Genomic DNA, 15,666 nt, shown 5'->3' with positions numbered 1-15,666 from the left:
TTTGATTCTTTTTTCAGAATCATGATGATCATGACATAAAACAGGAGAGCTGTGTGTTTTATTCAGAGCAGAATGAGTTGCCTATAAGATCTCTATTATTCATGTGCATTTTAAAACTTCTGAATTTGAAAGGACCAATTTACTCAGAGGAGAAACATTATTGCTTACTGAACTCCACTATTTTGGTGACTGTGTGATAAACATTTATAAAAGATTCATTCTAAGAAACTCTTTTTTCTATTGTGTAATTCCCACATTTCTATTGCAAGACTAAATACTAATAGAGTAGTAACATTAAATCAATATGAATTTTCCCCCAAAACTGCTTGCATTATGAAGTTATAATAACACATGGTGTTCAAGAGCTTTAGTGTGGGTATTACACATATCTTTCTTGTTAAAAAAAATACAAACTCTAAGCCAGATTTAAGCAAAGGCCTCATACTACCTCCTCTGTTTGCTTGCTGTAATATGCTTTATTTAATTCACTACTTGAACATTTTTTTCTGATTAGCAAGTTGAATCTGTAAACACTTTCTCGTGTGATTAACTATGTATAATTGGCTGAGTTTAGTTATTGCTTTCACTAAGATTCAGTGACATCGCAGAGGGCAGAAATTGATTAAAGGGTTCAAGTTTTGCACATTGTATGAGTATACACTTGTCTGTTGCTACATGAAATAATGTAGAGTGCTCCTTGTTAAGTACACATTATTTAACAAATAATATAAACGTAAAGTTGGAACACAAGTCCTATGAGGAGCGACTGAGGGAACTGGGGTTGTTTAGTCCGGAGAAGAGGAGGCTCAGGGGAGACCATATTGCTCTCTACAACCACCTGAAAGGAAAGTGTGGGGAGCTGGAGCTGGCCTCTTCTTGCAGATAACTAATGAGAGGACTAGAGGGAATGGCCTCAAGTTGTGCCAGGGGAGGTTCAGGTTAGAAATTAGGAGACATTTCTTCTCAGAAAGAGCAGTCAGGCATTGGGACGGGTTGCACAGAGAAGTGGTGGAGTCACCGTCCCTGGGGGTGTTCAAGGAAAGGTTGGACTTGGTGCTTAGGGACATGGTTTAGTGGGTGACATTGGTAATAGGGTGATGGTTGGACCAGATGTCTTGAAGGTCTTTTCCAACCTTAATGATTCTATGATCTGCCTGAACCATGTAACAAGCTTCTACCCTCGTCAAAAAGACACTCTTTATTTCCGCAAGAAGGTGCTAAGATATTTTTCCCCAATGCTCTGTGCACATGGTATGCACAAATGTGTACAACTGAGAGAATACACAATAGTCTTTTTTTTCATACATGTAGTGCTCCATACGATCCATACCTTGGAGTCAACATTTCTACAGGACTAGAAGAAATCTTGGGAAGATAAACAGAAATTGACAATGGTTCACTTTTCAGTTTGTCACCACACAAGTGGCCCCTCATGGCTGTGGAAACCTCTAAAAGAAGAGAAGGAAATGGTTAAATCTCTTCTCACTTATCCAGGTTTTACACAGCCAGCTGTAACTTCACTTACAGATGCAGGCTTCGTGAGGAGGCACTGACTGACAAAACAGGCCAAGGTCTGCTCTGAGAGGCCTTGGCACCTTCCCCAGGGGGCTGGAGATGTGTGTCCTCGGCCACCACGTCCAAAGCAGTCCAGGGGGACAGCCCTTGGGCGCTGCCTCGGCCCGGTCCCGCATCGCCCTCAGAGGCCCGGGGCCGCAAAGCGTCCCCAGGTGTGGCGGGGCGGAGCGGGACCGCCCGGCGGGGGGGGGGGACAGCCGCGCAGGTGACAATCAGCCCGTCGCCCTCCCCCGGCCAGGGCGAGCAGGCGTTAAATCGTGGGGAATCGCCTCAGGACCGGCCCCTGAAGCCTGGAGCCGTCGGACATGGAGCCCGTAAGTACCACGGCGGCGAGCTGAGGGGGGGACCTCGGGGTTACGCGGCAGAGCCCGCCCGGGGAAGGAAGGGGATAGCGCCGGGGCTCACCCCGCTGGAGCCCCCCGCGGCGGAGCCGTCGTCGCCCTGAGGGCGGTTTCGGCGGGCGGGCGCTGCCAGGCGGGCAGGGCGGCGGCACCGCGGTCCCGCTTCCCTCGCAGCGGCGCCGCCCGCACGTGGCAGCGACCGCGACGCCACAGCCGAGGCGGCCGGGGACGGGAACGGGGCCGTGGCCGCCCCGGGTGGCAGCGGCCGGCGGGGGCTCCCCGGCGGGGACACGGCCCTCCCGTCGCCCTGTGCCGTCGCCAGCCGTCCGGCGCGGGGAGCAGCGCCTGAGGGGGCCGGCTGCCGCAGTTCCCTTCCCCGCCCCAGTGTTGGCTCTGCTATGTGCGCCCGGGAAGTTTACTTTTGGTCACAACTTTTCGATATATTTTTTTTAATTGCCCCAGGACGCTATTTTTGTCCTTCCTGTTAGGACACTTAGGCGTTATGCATTTAGATGATGGTTAATTGCTGCCTTGGGAGGGCTTTGATAGCAGTAAAGGAAGTGTTTCTGTGGTGGAAGGAAAGCATTAAAATATACATGTTCGTATACAGAATTACTGAAAAATTGACAATAGTATCACGGGCTTGCCATCAGGCATGTGCCAGATGATCCCCCGCTTTCATTTTACCGCTTCTGTTCTTTCAGATAAAAATCTCAGTTTTAGCCGTTGATGCTCAAGTTTTAATGAGTTCCCCCAAAATGCCGTGATCCTGTGTTATGGGTTAGTGCTGAAGGCTTCTCTCTTCCTGCTGCGTGGAAGCATTCGTTCTGCGGGGCGGCTGGGGAACGCCTTTGCCTCAGCTCCCTGGAGGCTGGAGCCTGGTTGGGCTCTCTCGTGAGGAAACTTTCAGATTATGCTTATTACTCATAGGTGAACATGACCTTTTCATGTACAAAGGTCTCAACAAACCAAAAGACAACTCTAAGGGAAGTGCAAAAATGCTTTTATCCTTTTTTTTTTTTTCCTTTACATCCTAATGGATTTTTTTCCTGGAGCCCTTTTTGCAATTCCTCTTGTAGCCAAATCAGCACGTTACCTTCAGAAGATTGAACCTCTTGTCTGTGAAATAGATTGTCTTAATTACACTGTTTCATTTGATGTGTGCTTTGGTTGGTCACTTCTTCAGTTGCTGTACAACTGCTTTGAAGGGCAATTTGAATTATCAAGGATTTTACAACAAAAAAAAAAAAAGAAAGAAAACAACTGTGGTGTCTGGCTCTCTTATGGTCTCATGTGAATACAAGACTGCCTAGGGTGGTTCCTCAGCTATTGGTGTTTATTCTGGCTGTCATCATTCTAGCTTTTTCTGCCCTGTCCTTTATTTTAAAATTAGAAAAAGAGTACAGGTATTAAGTCTGGTCAGAAGAGTGAACCAAAAATACAAATGTGCATAGGTTTTAATGATCATGGCTACCATAGCTGTCTGTCAGCTATATGCACCAACACCAAAGGACAAGAAGCTGTGGCAGATAAATCACCAAATACCACTGTTCAAAGTCAGATGCCAAAGGTAGCTTTGGAAAAGTCTTCAATGAAGTGAACTATTAGGTGGCAAAGCAGACTGCTTGTAAGTTGTCACCATTTTATGAATGCTGCCAATGATCCCAAATATGTTGCCATTTCACTAACGTGGAAATCTGCATGTTTGAGGGAGGGGAAAGAAGGAGTAAGGCTGCAAAGCCACGTGTCTGAATTAGAAGTTATGTCTGGCTGGGCAGTCTTAATCTGGTACCCTTCTGCATTATGGTACTCAATTATTTATCATTATGCATCCTCCAAAGGATAGGGCTCACCGTACACATAAAGGGTAATGCTGACTTGTTGGTGATTCTTGTCATGGTTTTTGTCCTTTCTAAAGGAATAAACAAGTGATGAGCACAAACAAGTGAATTTTTTGGCATTTCTTAACTGGGGAAGCTTCAACTTTGCAGCTGTTTCGTTGTTGTTGTTGTTGTTTGTTTTGTTTAAAAAAAAAAGAAACACCTGAAATAAAACCCAGCAGCTTGGTCCATGGGACCATGTTTATTGGCTGTACAATAGGTTTAAAGGGTAGAGCCTGTCAAAGGAGCTTCACACATTGGATCTTCACCTCAGCGGGCTTACTGGTAACAATAAACGGGCAGTTAAATAAGCTAACTGGGGAGAGGTGAGGCTTCTGCTTTCTGAGTGGATCTCATAGCTGATTGCTGACAGCTGTTGTCTGAGAAATCCGCATTCCTGAGCTCAGTACCCTTCTGCCTGGGCCCATCTATTCCTGCCCGTCCTGTCTCCCAACAGTCTGTCACCTAAGCATGATTCTTGTTCCCCGTAGCAGAAGTAATTTTTATTTTTATTTTTATTATTATTCTGTGCTATCAGGATGTGTTGAACACTGTGTTCAGAAAAGGTATCCTTTCAGAACAGAGAAGAGAAATCTCTGTTCTGGTACCTGTTGTTACTCTGGATGCTTCCCTCATCTAATAGAGGTATTTTGATTAAAATTAATGTTCACTCCTTTCATACCTTGCAGTCTAGAGAATATGCAGTCTCAAACACTTTATACATATTTATGAATTAACCCTTGCAGCAGCTCTATGGAAAGGAAGCCTTCATTTTCCCTTCCGCAGAAGAGAGGAAGGAAGGTGCGCTGATGATTCAGTTGTGCAATGCGATGGCAAATGCAGTGGGAGCTGTGCAAGAAACCCCCCATGTCTTACCATTGGTTTACGCAGAGAGGATTGTGCCAAGCTCAGGAGCAGAACTCACACCCAGAAGTTGTGTTTCCCCCCGTTCCTCCTTCCTCAGGGGCCAAACCTTGGCTCCTGATTTTTTTTATTACTTTCCTTCTTAAGTACTCCACTGTAGAAGCATCGGATGCACAGGTAATGAAAGGAGTTGCCCTCCACAAAGGAGAAGCACCAGTTCCAGGCATGTTCACTCGTATTTAGTCTTTGTAGCTTGAAGCATTTTACAAGGGGACACTTATATCCTGAAAAACACACCTTGAAGAATAAGTAATGTGATACAGGGTTATATAAATCCTATCCATAAAGCATGGGTTTTACTAGGAAGCCAGACAGCAAGAAAAATACATTTAAAGTACATTTACAATTAAGAGAAAGCTAATACTAACACTTTAAGCTAAATCTTTGCCTAATAAAACTTTCAACCCTTTTATAATTATAAAAGACTGGTTTGCTGTCTCATGTAATATTTGAAAAGCTTTCTAAACTGCTCTGAAGTATCTAAATACTTTAGTTCAGAAAGTTAATACAGTGTCTTTGGAAGGTATGGTTTTATAGGTATGTTTCCAGAAGTTGTGATTTTTCTTTTTGCCTTTGTACTTTCTGAGCAGGTTCTGACACACACAAGTGAAGACACATCAGGGCTGTATTTTAAATAAATATTTGAAATACATGCAATATTTTACAACAACAACAACAATCTAAACTGGAAGCTGATGCCTCTATTTTTTTAATTTTTTATTTGCTTTTGTTTTCCTGCAGATGTTACAAGTAGGAGCTGTGCCTCCTGTCCTTTGCAGAACACACTGAAAAGTATCAGTTCTGCACCTTTGTACTGAAGTGCAGGTCAGTTTCTGCTGGCTAATTGCTGGGCCATTCCTATTGTAATCTTGTTTATAATCATTCTGTTTAAAAACAGCTTTAAATGTTATGCTTACATTTAGCTTCTAAAACACTTCTGGTGCCAAGCCCTCAGTAACATTTGCATTTATTTCATTCTAGTCCTGAAAAGCGTCTTGTTATTCTGAATATGATTCACATAGTTGTACTTTTACTCACCCCAGTATGCATAGAATTTCTCTTCGTGCACTTCTATGCCCGTTTTTTAGAGTACAGACATAATAAATTAGTATATTATATATGTACAGACTACTTAGCATATGATTTCATTGTTGGTGGCTTTTTTTTTTTTTGTCTATCCCATATTGCTTCATACTTCCAAAGTCAGGTCTTGCACCATGACTGGAACCAAATGTTACTTCCTAGTGGAAAAGTAATGTATGATACATAAAGTGTCAGGCAATTCATCAGGCGTAAGGAGGAGATGGCCCTAAGGCAAACAGTTTGCTCTTTAGAATATAATGGTTACTTAACCCTTTAACTTGTACAGCACGTGTAAAGAACAAACTTGGGAAAAATTGTTCTCAAGTTATTCATGTGAACCATGCAAGGAAATATTAATTCTGCACCTTGAAATGCTAGCAAATTACAACAAGCCTGTAACCCATCAGTGTCAGTGTGTACGAGCAATTAGTTTTAATTATAAAAACTGAACCTGAGTTTCTCGTGCACTGTGAATAGTTACCTTAAGTCTTTTAACATTATTAGTGGCATGTTCCCCAAATTAAAAATACTTGCAGTCACGTTATTTTTTATGATCAAAGTTCATATTATTATTGCATGTTTTCTTCAACAAGATATCACTTAGAGCTGAAATAAGTACTACTTTCAGTGTAATTTCTTCCACAGATGACATTAAACTGAAATGTATTATTTATAATTGTGTAAAGGAAAATTGGTACGCAACCCAAATCCCACTGGAAACCAAATCAGAAGGAGTTCTAGGAAGTAAAACACTAAGTATGCTTTTCTGTAGTGCTGGCCTTGCAATATTTTCTACTGGCTACTTCTTTTTTTTTTTTTTTTTTAATGACAAAGCCACACACAAATTGGAGAGATGAGCACATTTTGTACAGGAGATATGAGGAAATTGCCCAGATAAATGTTTTCAAAGCCACAAAATAGACTAGGTGAAGTCTAGGGGCCTCTCTCAAACTTGGACTGAGACCTATTGCTTGCTGCTTGTATCCACAGATTCTTGTAGCTACAATACCGTATGAAGAATTTTGAACATAGGTCAGAATTTTATTTTTGTTTTATTTTTATTCTGCCCTTTTGTGTGAAGGGATGTGCATTGATACTGGCTGACGACTTTTTAGCTAGTGTTTACCTACTGTTCAATCAGTAGGTACTTTTAGAAATTGGTATGTGTATTTTGTTACATTATTTTCTTTGGTACAATATTTCAGGAGGAAAACTCTTTTTAACAAGTTGTTCTTTACATGGCTTCTGTTTTCATTTTTAAGTAGCTGTCTTAGGCCCTGCCAGAACAAAGTACTTAAGCACATGTGCAAGTTTAAGCCAAGGGACTGCTCACAAACTTAGGAGTTGCATGCAAATTTATGTCCCTGGGACCAGATCAAACCCAGTGAAACAGTCGCAGAGTTTACGGTATGGGTTTTGGATTAGAAACCCTGTTGATTTAGGGCCTGAGCAGGCTGTTTGGCTGAAGGGCAGCTAATGGGCATTCTCATTCCAAGAAGGTTAAGCCTTGTCCTAGGTCGGAAAAAGGGAACGTAAAACTGTTTTGAAACTTTTGCAGTGCTATTTTTGATAAACGTGTTGGACCACGGCATGGTATGGAAGAAGGAATGTTGTATAATACTAACTCCTAATTCCTAACTCCTGTCTTTAAGGAAATACACGGAGTGACTTTTTTACTTGAGCTCTCAATCCAACGACCTGTCTTTCAGTTACCCAAGCTTCACTAAGCTGGATCAAAGTATCCTTTTCCCTCTTTCTACAAAAAAAAAAAAAAAAGCAATGTCTTAAAACTGCTCAGCAGAAAACCCGGAGCGACTCCTGAAGGGGTTAACAGCGCCGCGCTCCCGAAGCCATCTGGCAGGAGCTGTGGGTGTCGGGTGTGGCAGCTCCCAGGGCCGTACCAGTCTCTACAAGGGAGCTGTCACGCTTGTTGATTTATCCTTCCCTCGTGTCACGGGGTATGGATGTTGAAACTGCGGCTAGAATGTGAAATACGAAAAACACGAAGATTATGATTTAGTGTCTGGGGAGGCTCGTTGCTGGCCTCTGTTCGCAAGTTGTAAGCATCGGGGGTAGCTTGACACAGGTTACAAAATCTGGTATGTAGCGCAGGGGGAAAAAGGCAGGAGAGCTGTGGCGTTGGGAGCTTCTGCATGTGTGCCTGCACAGCAATCAGTGACGGCAGCAATTAAATCAGACGGTGCTGATGATCTGTCTTGTTAGAGGCGCATTGGAGGTGCTTGTAAATATTTAAATAAATGCACTTGCTGGTCCTTCATTTGCAAATAAATAAAACAGATAGGGTAGATGAAGAAAGTAGGGAATTAACTTTCTTTACAAAAAGACCGCTCGGTAATTAAATGATATTTTTACAGAGCTCAAATGTAAGCATCTTACTTTCATCATTTGACGCCTTTCTGCATCTGAAATTTATAGGAAGATAAGTTTATCACAGATTCACAAGCGTGTTTTTTATGATAAAACTTACTTTATTCTTTACTTTTCTTCTATCCTGGCAGTGAAACATTCAAGAGTTGCAGTAGTTGGAACAAAATGAGGCTGGTGGATTTTTGTCAGAATCTCCCCTGTATAATAAATGTTACCTAGTAGCCAAGTGGAACAAGTTGGTTGTTTCTTTGATGGGGTGGGTTACATTATTTTTGTCTCTTGAAACAATTTTTTTCTTACTGGAAGCAACACGCTGAATGTTGTTGGTTTTCTGGATGTTCTTCACTCTCTTTCTCTCAGGAAAGAAATCAAGGCATAACCCTCAGCTTGCAGAATTGTAATAAAAAAAAGCCGTGGTCACATCTATAGCATAAAATTGATTTTCCTGCTTCACTTTGTCAAAGCAAAATGAGAAATATGATTGTGCTTTCATGATGGTAGAATACAGATGTTGTCACAGAAGCTCTTAATGCTAAGCATCAATGTCATATCCAGTATCTAATATTTTTCTGATACAGCATAATGTGTATAAAGTTTCATGGGTAAAGATCTATTCTTTTGGACTTACATTTATTTGGATGCTCTATTCACTATTTTTGGTAGAAGTCATACATTTTCAGAGTAAATTAATTCTGCTGTCTAGAATCCAGCTTTCGAAGATACTGCTTGTTTTATAAATATCGTAAAAGTTCAGGCCTCAATTTTATGTTTATTCTTGAATAAGTTCTGACTTATCCAGTTGCTGTGGAAATTGGAGTCCGATTCGTAATAAGTAAGTTCCAAATTAGGAATTGTAGTGGATCCAGGTACAAAGTATGCTTCTAGGAATAAAGGATTATTGTGCTGAAGTCAGGGATGCTGGTTTCCTGGTCTGTATTAGGATAAATCCTGTAAAGGACTATGTGGAACCAGTCTTGCTTTCCTTACCTTTATAGTAAAACTAATACTGACTCTGGAGCAGTAGCCATGGTAAATCCTCATTTAAATCCTTAATTAGGAAATAATGCAATTGGAGTTTTAAAACACTGTGTTTAATATATAAAAGAATGTCTACCCCCTCCCCCCCCCCCCCTTTTTATCCAATTTGTTTAGTTTGCAGTTAATTTTAAAAATAAATATCGGTCTTTTATTGAGGTATTTTAAATTTTATTTTGTTTGACAGACACGGTTACTCACACTGACAGCCGAGTAGTTCTTTTCATCTTATACACCAGCATGTATGATAAAAATGCAACAGATCAGTTTTATACACCCAGCAACATCTGTGAAACTACTCCTCTTAGAGATTCGGTGTCAAACGTGTTTAGAAATTTGCAGTCATTGCTGAGACTTAGGGTAGGATTGTGTTTTGAAACACTGCTTACGTTATTATGCTCCCTGAGATGTTCTGCACCTAAAATTGTATTGGAACCCACCATTAACCTGCTTCAAAGTGGCTAAGGAGCTGCTTTTCTGACACCTTTCCTTGTGTGCTGAAGTCTTTCTTAGCATTGCTTTATATTAACTTTGTGCAGGTATAGGTGATGTACCTGATGCAATAGAAGCTGAAGAGCAACGAAGACTTAGGTGTCAAATATGTGTTACTCAGTGGATTATCTTTCTGATTATCACTCAAGTCTGAACCTTGTTTGGTTTACCAGGTCATTTGATTTCGGTTATATTTGTTGGGATCTATACATAATCTTATTTTTGTCGTGTTCTCATATAGTGCCTTCTGAGCTCATACACCGTAACTGTCTGGAGTAGTCTGGTGTAGTGGAGTATGGAGCCAGTAAGACTTCATTAAAACAATATCCTAGTGGTTTGTGGGTTTTGTTTTGACTTTTTTTTTTTTTTTGGTGGTGGGGGGGAGGATCTTTTGTTATCTTTGCTTTTTGAAGATCATAATATCATAGGATCATAGGTACTCCTCAAAAAATATGTAGATTTGGACTAGTCAGGACATCTGGAGAGAGCCTGAAGTCAGAGAAAATGGATCAGCTCTACAAGGCCATATCAGGGGGTGACAGGGGGGAAAAAAAAGGTACAACTATATGAATTTCTTATGTATGTATAAGAGGAAATGAATGAGATGGTGAAGTGTAAGATCACACAATGATGTGCTAATAATTAATATCAGCCTGTCCATCATCTTTTGTAAAATGTCTTTTAACAAACAAAAAATCAGCATTTTTCACAAAGTGCAGCTCAGCTGTTGTTATCCTGCTGCCCTGCGATATGCGTGAGAGCAAAGGGGGTAAGAAGGTGGAGCGCTTCTGCTTCGCTTGGCACCTTTGCAGTTGTGTGTGTGACTAGAAATAACGTGTGCTCTTATGTTTATGAATTATTTTACTTGAGTCTTGTCATGATCAGGCTGTGGCTGCATTTTAATGTCCGAAGAGTGCTTTCCCAGTGAGTACGGGCATGGGAGGCTGAGTACCAGGCTGCACTGCTGTTTTGCATCACACCTGCCTGCAAAAATGAGATCAGCTTCTCTTCTGTTTATGGATGCCTTCATTTAGGAGATATGTTGGAACAAGCTAAAAGTTGTCATAGAGCAGAAGGATCATTCCTACCAGCAGCAGAAAGCCCATGGGCTCACGGTTTGAAAGGTTTTTTTAATTATAGGAGAGGAACGAGGCGCACACGCATAAATTCAGACACGCCGGAGGTCGTTTTTCCAAAATCTTGCCAGGAGTGGTGTGGTGCAGAAAAGGCAGCTGTAAAAGGCTCTTCATTTGGTAAAACACAGCAATGTATAAAAATCAATAGAAGAGTACTGATAATAACCGCTTTGGCCTTTGCCGTTTTTCATGAACGGAGTTTTGATTTGCTCTCAGTGACAAATAAGGAGACCTGAAGTACTGACCAGGAATAATCACGTTAATAGCACTCAGCCCATAGCGATCTCCAGTGTTGGTGTCATGGGTTCGTTGGTTATGGTGCCACAGGCTCCTGTTTCCAATCTACTGTTTCAGCTAACCCAGTACTTTCCAAAAGATTAAAACCTCTGGGAAACAAAGCTGGGGGTGTGGGGCCAAAATGATTAATTTACATGAATGCTAATAGGATGTTATTGGTTATTCTTTCCCTCAGTGCATATAATTGGATATTTTTTCTAGTATAAAACTTTGTGAACAGAAAGACATGATAGTAAACATCACAGAAGTTGAAATTTCGAGTTAGATTTCCAAAGGAATTTTTTCTGAAACTTCTTACGTGTGTTGGTGTTCATATAGTCACACAACAGAGTATGAATCTGAGGCCATCAAAGCTTTTATTCTCCCCAGATCATCAAAGATGATTTGAGAGCACTAATGGTAACTTTTACCTAAATATCAACCTGAACTGTAAAAAATAAAATTTGAAGATATGTGAGTGCAGTATTTGAGGAAATGCAACACATTTTTGAAGAGCTCTGTTTCAGATAAGATAAATAATTAGAAATACATTTTACTCCATTTTATGGGGTTGGTTTTGATACTTTAGTCAGCTCTCTGCCTCACCAACCAAAAGTAAAATATCTAGCACACTTTAGGAGGAGTGATACCTTTTCTAGTGGTTTTTTTTCCTCTTTTTTTTTCTGTTATTTTTTTAAAAAACGGTGATATATATGGGAAAATTCAGTAGGATGCAAGCAGAAAAGTTTTTGGTGTCAAAGACAGCATACTTTTCTGAATCTTGCTCTATATAGCAAAGCAGCTTTTTGTGCAGGAAAAGGTAAAGGTTGTTTCAGAACGTGAGTTTGTCTCATGCAAATGACATGCAGGGCCATGAATATTTTTTTAACCCTTCGATCATTTGAGTCTTTTGAATTAATCCTGTTTAGTTTATTCATCCTTTATAAAGGCAGCGTTTTAATCACATGCTTCGTTTGGAACATCCATTTATTATTATTTTTCATAATGATGCTAAAAACAACTTTTGTTGTTGTTTAGATTACGTCTGTGGGAAAATATACAGGAAAGTATAGTATATAGCCTACTTCAAGTCCAAACATGATTGCTAACGTATATACAATTAAATGAAACACCTTCAAGATTTGAATCTAGCCTGTCAGTTGGTTGCCACATTACAATAATTTAAAATCCATAGCCCTTCCTCGGGTCGGTTACTATTAATAATCCCAAATTTGATGTGAAATTAAGCTTTGCTGCTTTGTTTTTTGTTTATTTGTTTGGTTTTGTTTGAAGATGCAAATTCATCCAAACTGAGAATTCCATATATTTTTGAGGAATAGCATTTCTGTCTTGAGTGCAGGCTTTTGGGAACTTCTGGTGAGCCGTTACGTTCTTGACCACTGTGATAAATAAGATTCGGGTTGGAAACTACTTACTCAAACTGGAACTATTCCTCCATTAAATCAGTGAAATTGGTCCTCTGAGTGGCTGTTCGGCGGTGTGGATAAGAGATTCACAATCTGCCTGAAAAACCACATGCATATTTTCCAAGAGCGTTATATATTAGCTCCTGTTCGGTCAAGCAGTTGCTTTTTGTGTAGCTAAATCTTCCTGCAGTTTAAGGGAAATACAATATTCTTCGCTTTTTGCCCTGAATATTACGTAGGAGTTGTGTCTGCTGTTAAATAGCTTTCATTCTCCTCCCAGCTGTAGCTGTATTTCTATGAAGAGTGAAATGATCCTTGTATATCTCTTTCCTCACTTGCCATGCAGGCGGGGGGGGGTTAATGAATTGCTTGTAAAGGAGTTTGCAGTGCTTACATGAAGTGCGCTGCTGCGGAAGTATGAAGTTATTTACTTTCAAGATGAATAGTTCTTTAAGAGATGGTTTAAACAGTCTGGCTAATATACAGGACGTTAAGTCTCTAAAAAGTCATTGTACATATCATTTGAAACAGCATAACCCCTCCCTCCATCTTAAGTTTATAGCAATAATAAGCTTTGCAGATGCTTTTCCTGGGAATTAAGGACCAGCTGGGGTAAACAGACCTCAAACTATCCTCTTAGCCAGTCATTAATCTTCAGGGAAAGCCTGTGCTTTGATCGTTATTGCTAAAATATGCCTAGTGCAGCCTGGCCTCACATGCCAGTAAAAGCAAAATAGTATTTTGCCAAAACATGAGCATTCTTTTGTTTTTTCAAGTAGCCCTGTGTCTTGGACTCATTTTTCATGTGTGTAAGCATGTTTGTGTGTGTGTGCACACATGCAAACAGGCACGAGGGGATGAGTTTGAAAGCTGCTGGATTCGTTCTGCATTTATACCACTGTAAACTGCGTGAGTTCTGACTCGACACTTTGCTATCAGTCTTTGTCAGTTTTGGTTCTTCTCAAAGCTGTGTCTTGGACCAGATATCTTTACTTCATGCAGTTGCATAAGTGATTTTTTTAGTTATTTTTACAAGAAATGTTTTATCCAACAATGACCTTATGGAGACCTACTCTAAATTTTTCCCTGTGGCTCTCACCAAGGACCACGAAGAGTCAGAAGCGTGCAACATGTTGCACCCCAGCCTGTCCTGCCCTGGTGCAAGTTGCTGGGCAGCACGTGCTGCTGCTGCTGGTACAGTACATTAAACAGCTAACATCTTCTACACCAATTATTTTTTATGCTTTTGGATGGGACTTGTTGCTGTACAGTGTATCTACTAAATAATCGCAGATTTTAGAAGTCAGGGTGGTACAGTATTTCTGCATGCAGGTCACAAAGCTGAAAGTACAGCCAGCAGTCTTCCTAAACTTCCAGCTTTTGGTTTTCCTGAAATGTTACAAATACAGAGCTCTGCGAGATAGGAGAATAACCCTGCCTCCACGAATTAGCTTGACATGTGTTATGTATTAGACAATGAGTGTCATCTGGTCAAGAACAAGAAAACAATGTGCACTTCAGATATTTGCTGCTTTTTGCAAACATACCTATATATTTAATGTTTCTAGTGTTAAAATGGTTAAGTTTTGCTGAAGACAGCAATTCTCAGTGCATTTGTACAAATCTGAAACAATGTCGGTATTCCTTGAAGGAAGAAAATTCTCTTAACTGCTTTCCGTAGCAACTCTCTATTTGGAGGAGGGGAAGTTATCTGCTATTTTGTTGTCTATCAAAAGTAAAGGTCGTGCAGTGCCCTGTTGCATGAAACAACGGGCCATGTAGGAACATACAAGAAGGTGCAGTCACATCTGGGGAGTTTACAGTTGAATTGGGTTGAATAGAATCAGAAAAAGAGAGCTGATTTACAACCTGTGTCCTTTGCCCTAAAAGAGACTTTTGGATCTTCCCTGCTACCTCCAGTGTGGATTGTCTTTGTTCTGTGTCCCCCAAGGGGAATCATCAAAGTAGCAAGAGAAGGAAATGATTCCTGTATCTTCTTGCCAACTGCATTTTCCCTATTTTACTATAAATGAGCCCCATGGAGGAAGTGGAGAGGCGGAAAAATCCTTAAGCACCCTGAGCAAACTCTGCAGTGGCAGGGCATGAAACTTGGGCTTGTCTTCGAGAGCCCCGATGGACCTTCTTGTGAGGAGCAGGGGCAGCGGGGATGGAGATGGCTCCTGCTAGCAGATGGCTGGGTGTAACCAATTACTGAATGGTGTTGTTGGAGATAAAAGTACAGCGTGTACAGCATATGTAAAAGGAATTCAGAATCCTCCTTTGTGTTTAAATCAAATGTTTTAAATGGCAAGAATTCACCACTGATGCGTTGCCGTTAGCCTCAATGGGCAGACTCCGGTTGCACTTCATTTGCTACCAGTGCATGTGTGATTTTTTTTCTTTCACTGTTGTATGATAGATAATTCAGAAAACAGTATTGATGCAGTTGCTTGATCTTACGTCTTAGTACCAGTTTTGTTGTTGTTGTTTTTCTGCAAAAATTGGCTTCTGACCTTTCCATTTATTGGTCCACCTTTAACCTCGCGGCTTTCTGATGGTCTTTCTGCTTGGCGCTGTTTTCCTTTGTGCAAGGAGAGAAACTGCTGCTAAAGTGTGGCAGCAATTAAATGTTGGATTATTTTCTGACCAGTTCTTGGACTATTTCTCATGTATTAAGGAAACAGGCAACTGGCATTATCAGTTGCAATTTCTCTTAGTATTTCAGCTCAGGTTGACTACTTCTCCTTTAAAAACTCACTTCCCCTGCATAGTGATAGACTGTGCCTGCGAGCTTTTATCCAACTTCTCTGCCTCTACAGAAACCTCAGCTAGAGGAGATAAGTAAATCAAGGTGGCCAATTTAAATTAATTACAAAAGCTGCGCCATTGTTTAGCCTACTTCCATCATCCCCTCGCAGTTACTTTGAGTTTCCTTATTCGTAGACACCTCTGGATGTCTTTGGCCTGGAAAGTCATTTGAAAATTTCAGTCTGTTTCCTGTGCTACAGGAAAACTTCTACATGTTCCCCTCTCCACAGAACCATTGCCAGCATTTTTTGTTTGCTTCCTAGCAACTGCCAATTTGGCAAAATGAATGTGTGGGACCTGG

At 40.9% G+C, this 15,666-nt stretch overlaps 1 protein-coding gene across 2 annotated transcripts in view; it reads left to right on the top strand.

Annotated features, from left to right (window-relative positions):
• The first annotated feature begins 1,747 nt into the window (after positions 1-1,747).
• BNC1 (basonuclin zinc finger protein 1) overlaps positions 1,748-15,666 on the top strand; it is a 75,267-nt gene continuing 61,348 nt past the window's right edge. Inside the window, exons 1-2 of one of the 2 annotated variants that reach the window (XM_080607722.1) lie at positions 1,764-1,889; positions 5,462-5,545. Coding sequence is in view for 1 of the 2 variants with exons in the window: in XM_080607721.1 (XP_080463847.1) it covers positions 1,881-1,889 (9 nt within the window). In the remaining variant the exon portion in view is untranslated. Of the gene's footprint in view, positions 1,890-5,461; positions 5,546-15,666 lie in introns of both variants that reach the window. The other variant, XM_080607721.1, reaches the window with a different exon arrangement.

The sequence above is a fragment of the Anser brachyrhynchus genome (genome assembly GCF_964034855.1).
Source record: "Anser brachyrhynchus genome assembly, chromosome: 11".
Lineage (NCBI taxonomy): Eukaryota > Metazoa > Chordata > Aves > Anseriformes > Anatidae > Anser > Anser brachyrhynchus.
This window is presented reverse-complemented; position numbering and strand designations above follow the sequence as displayed.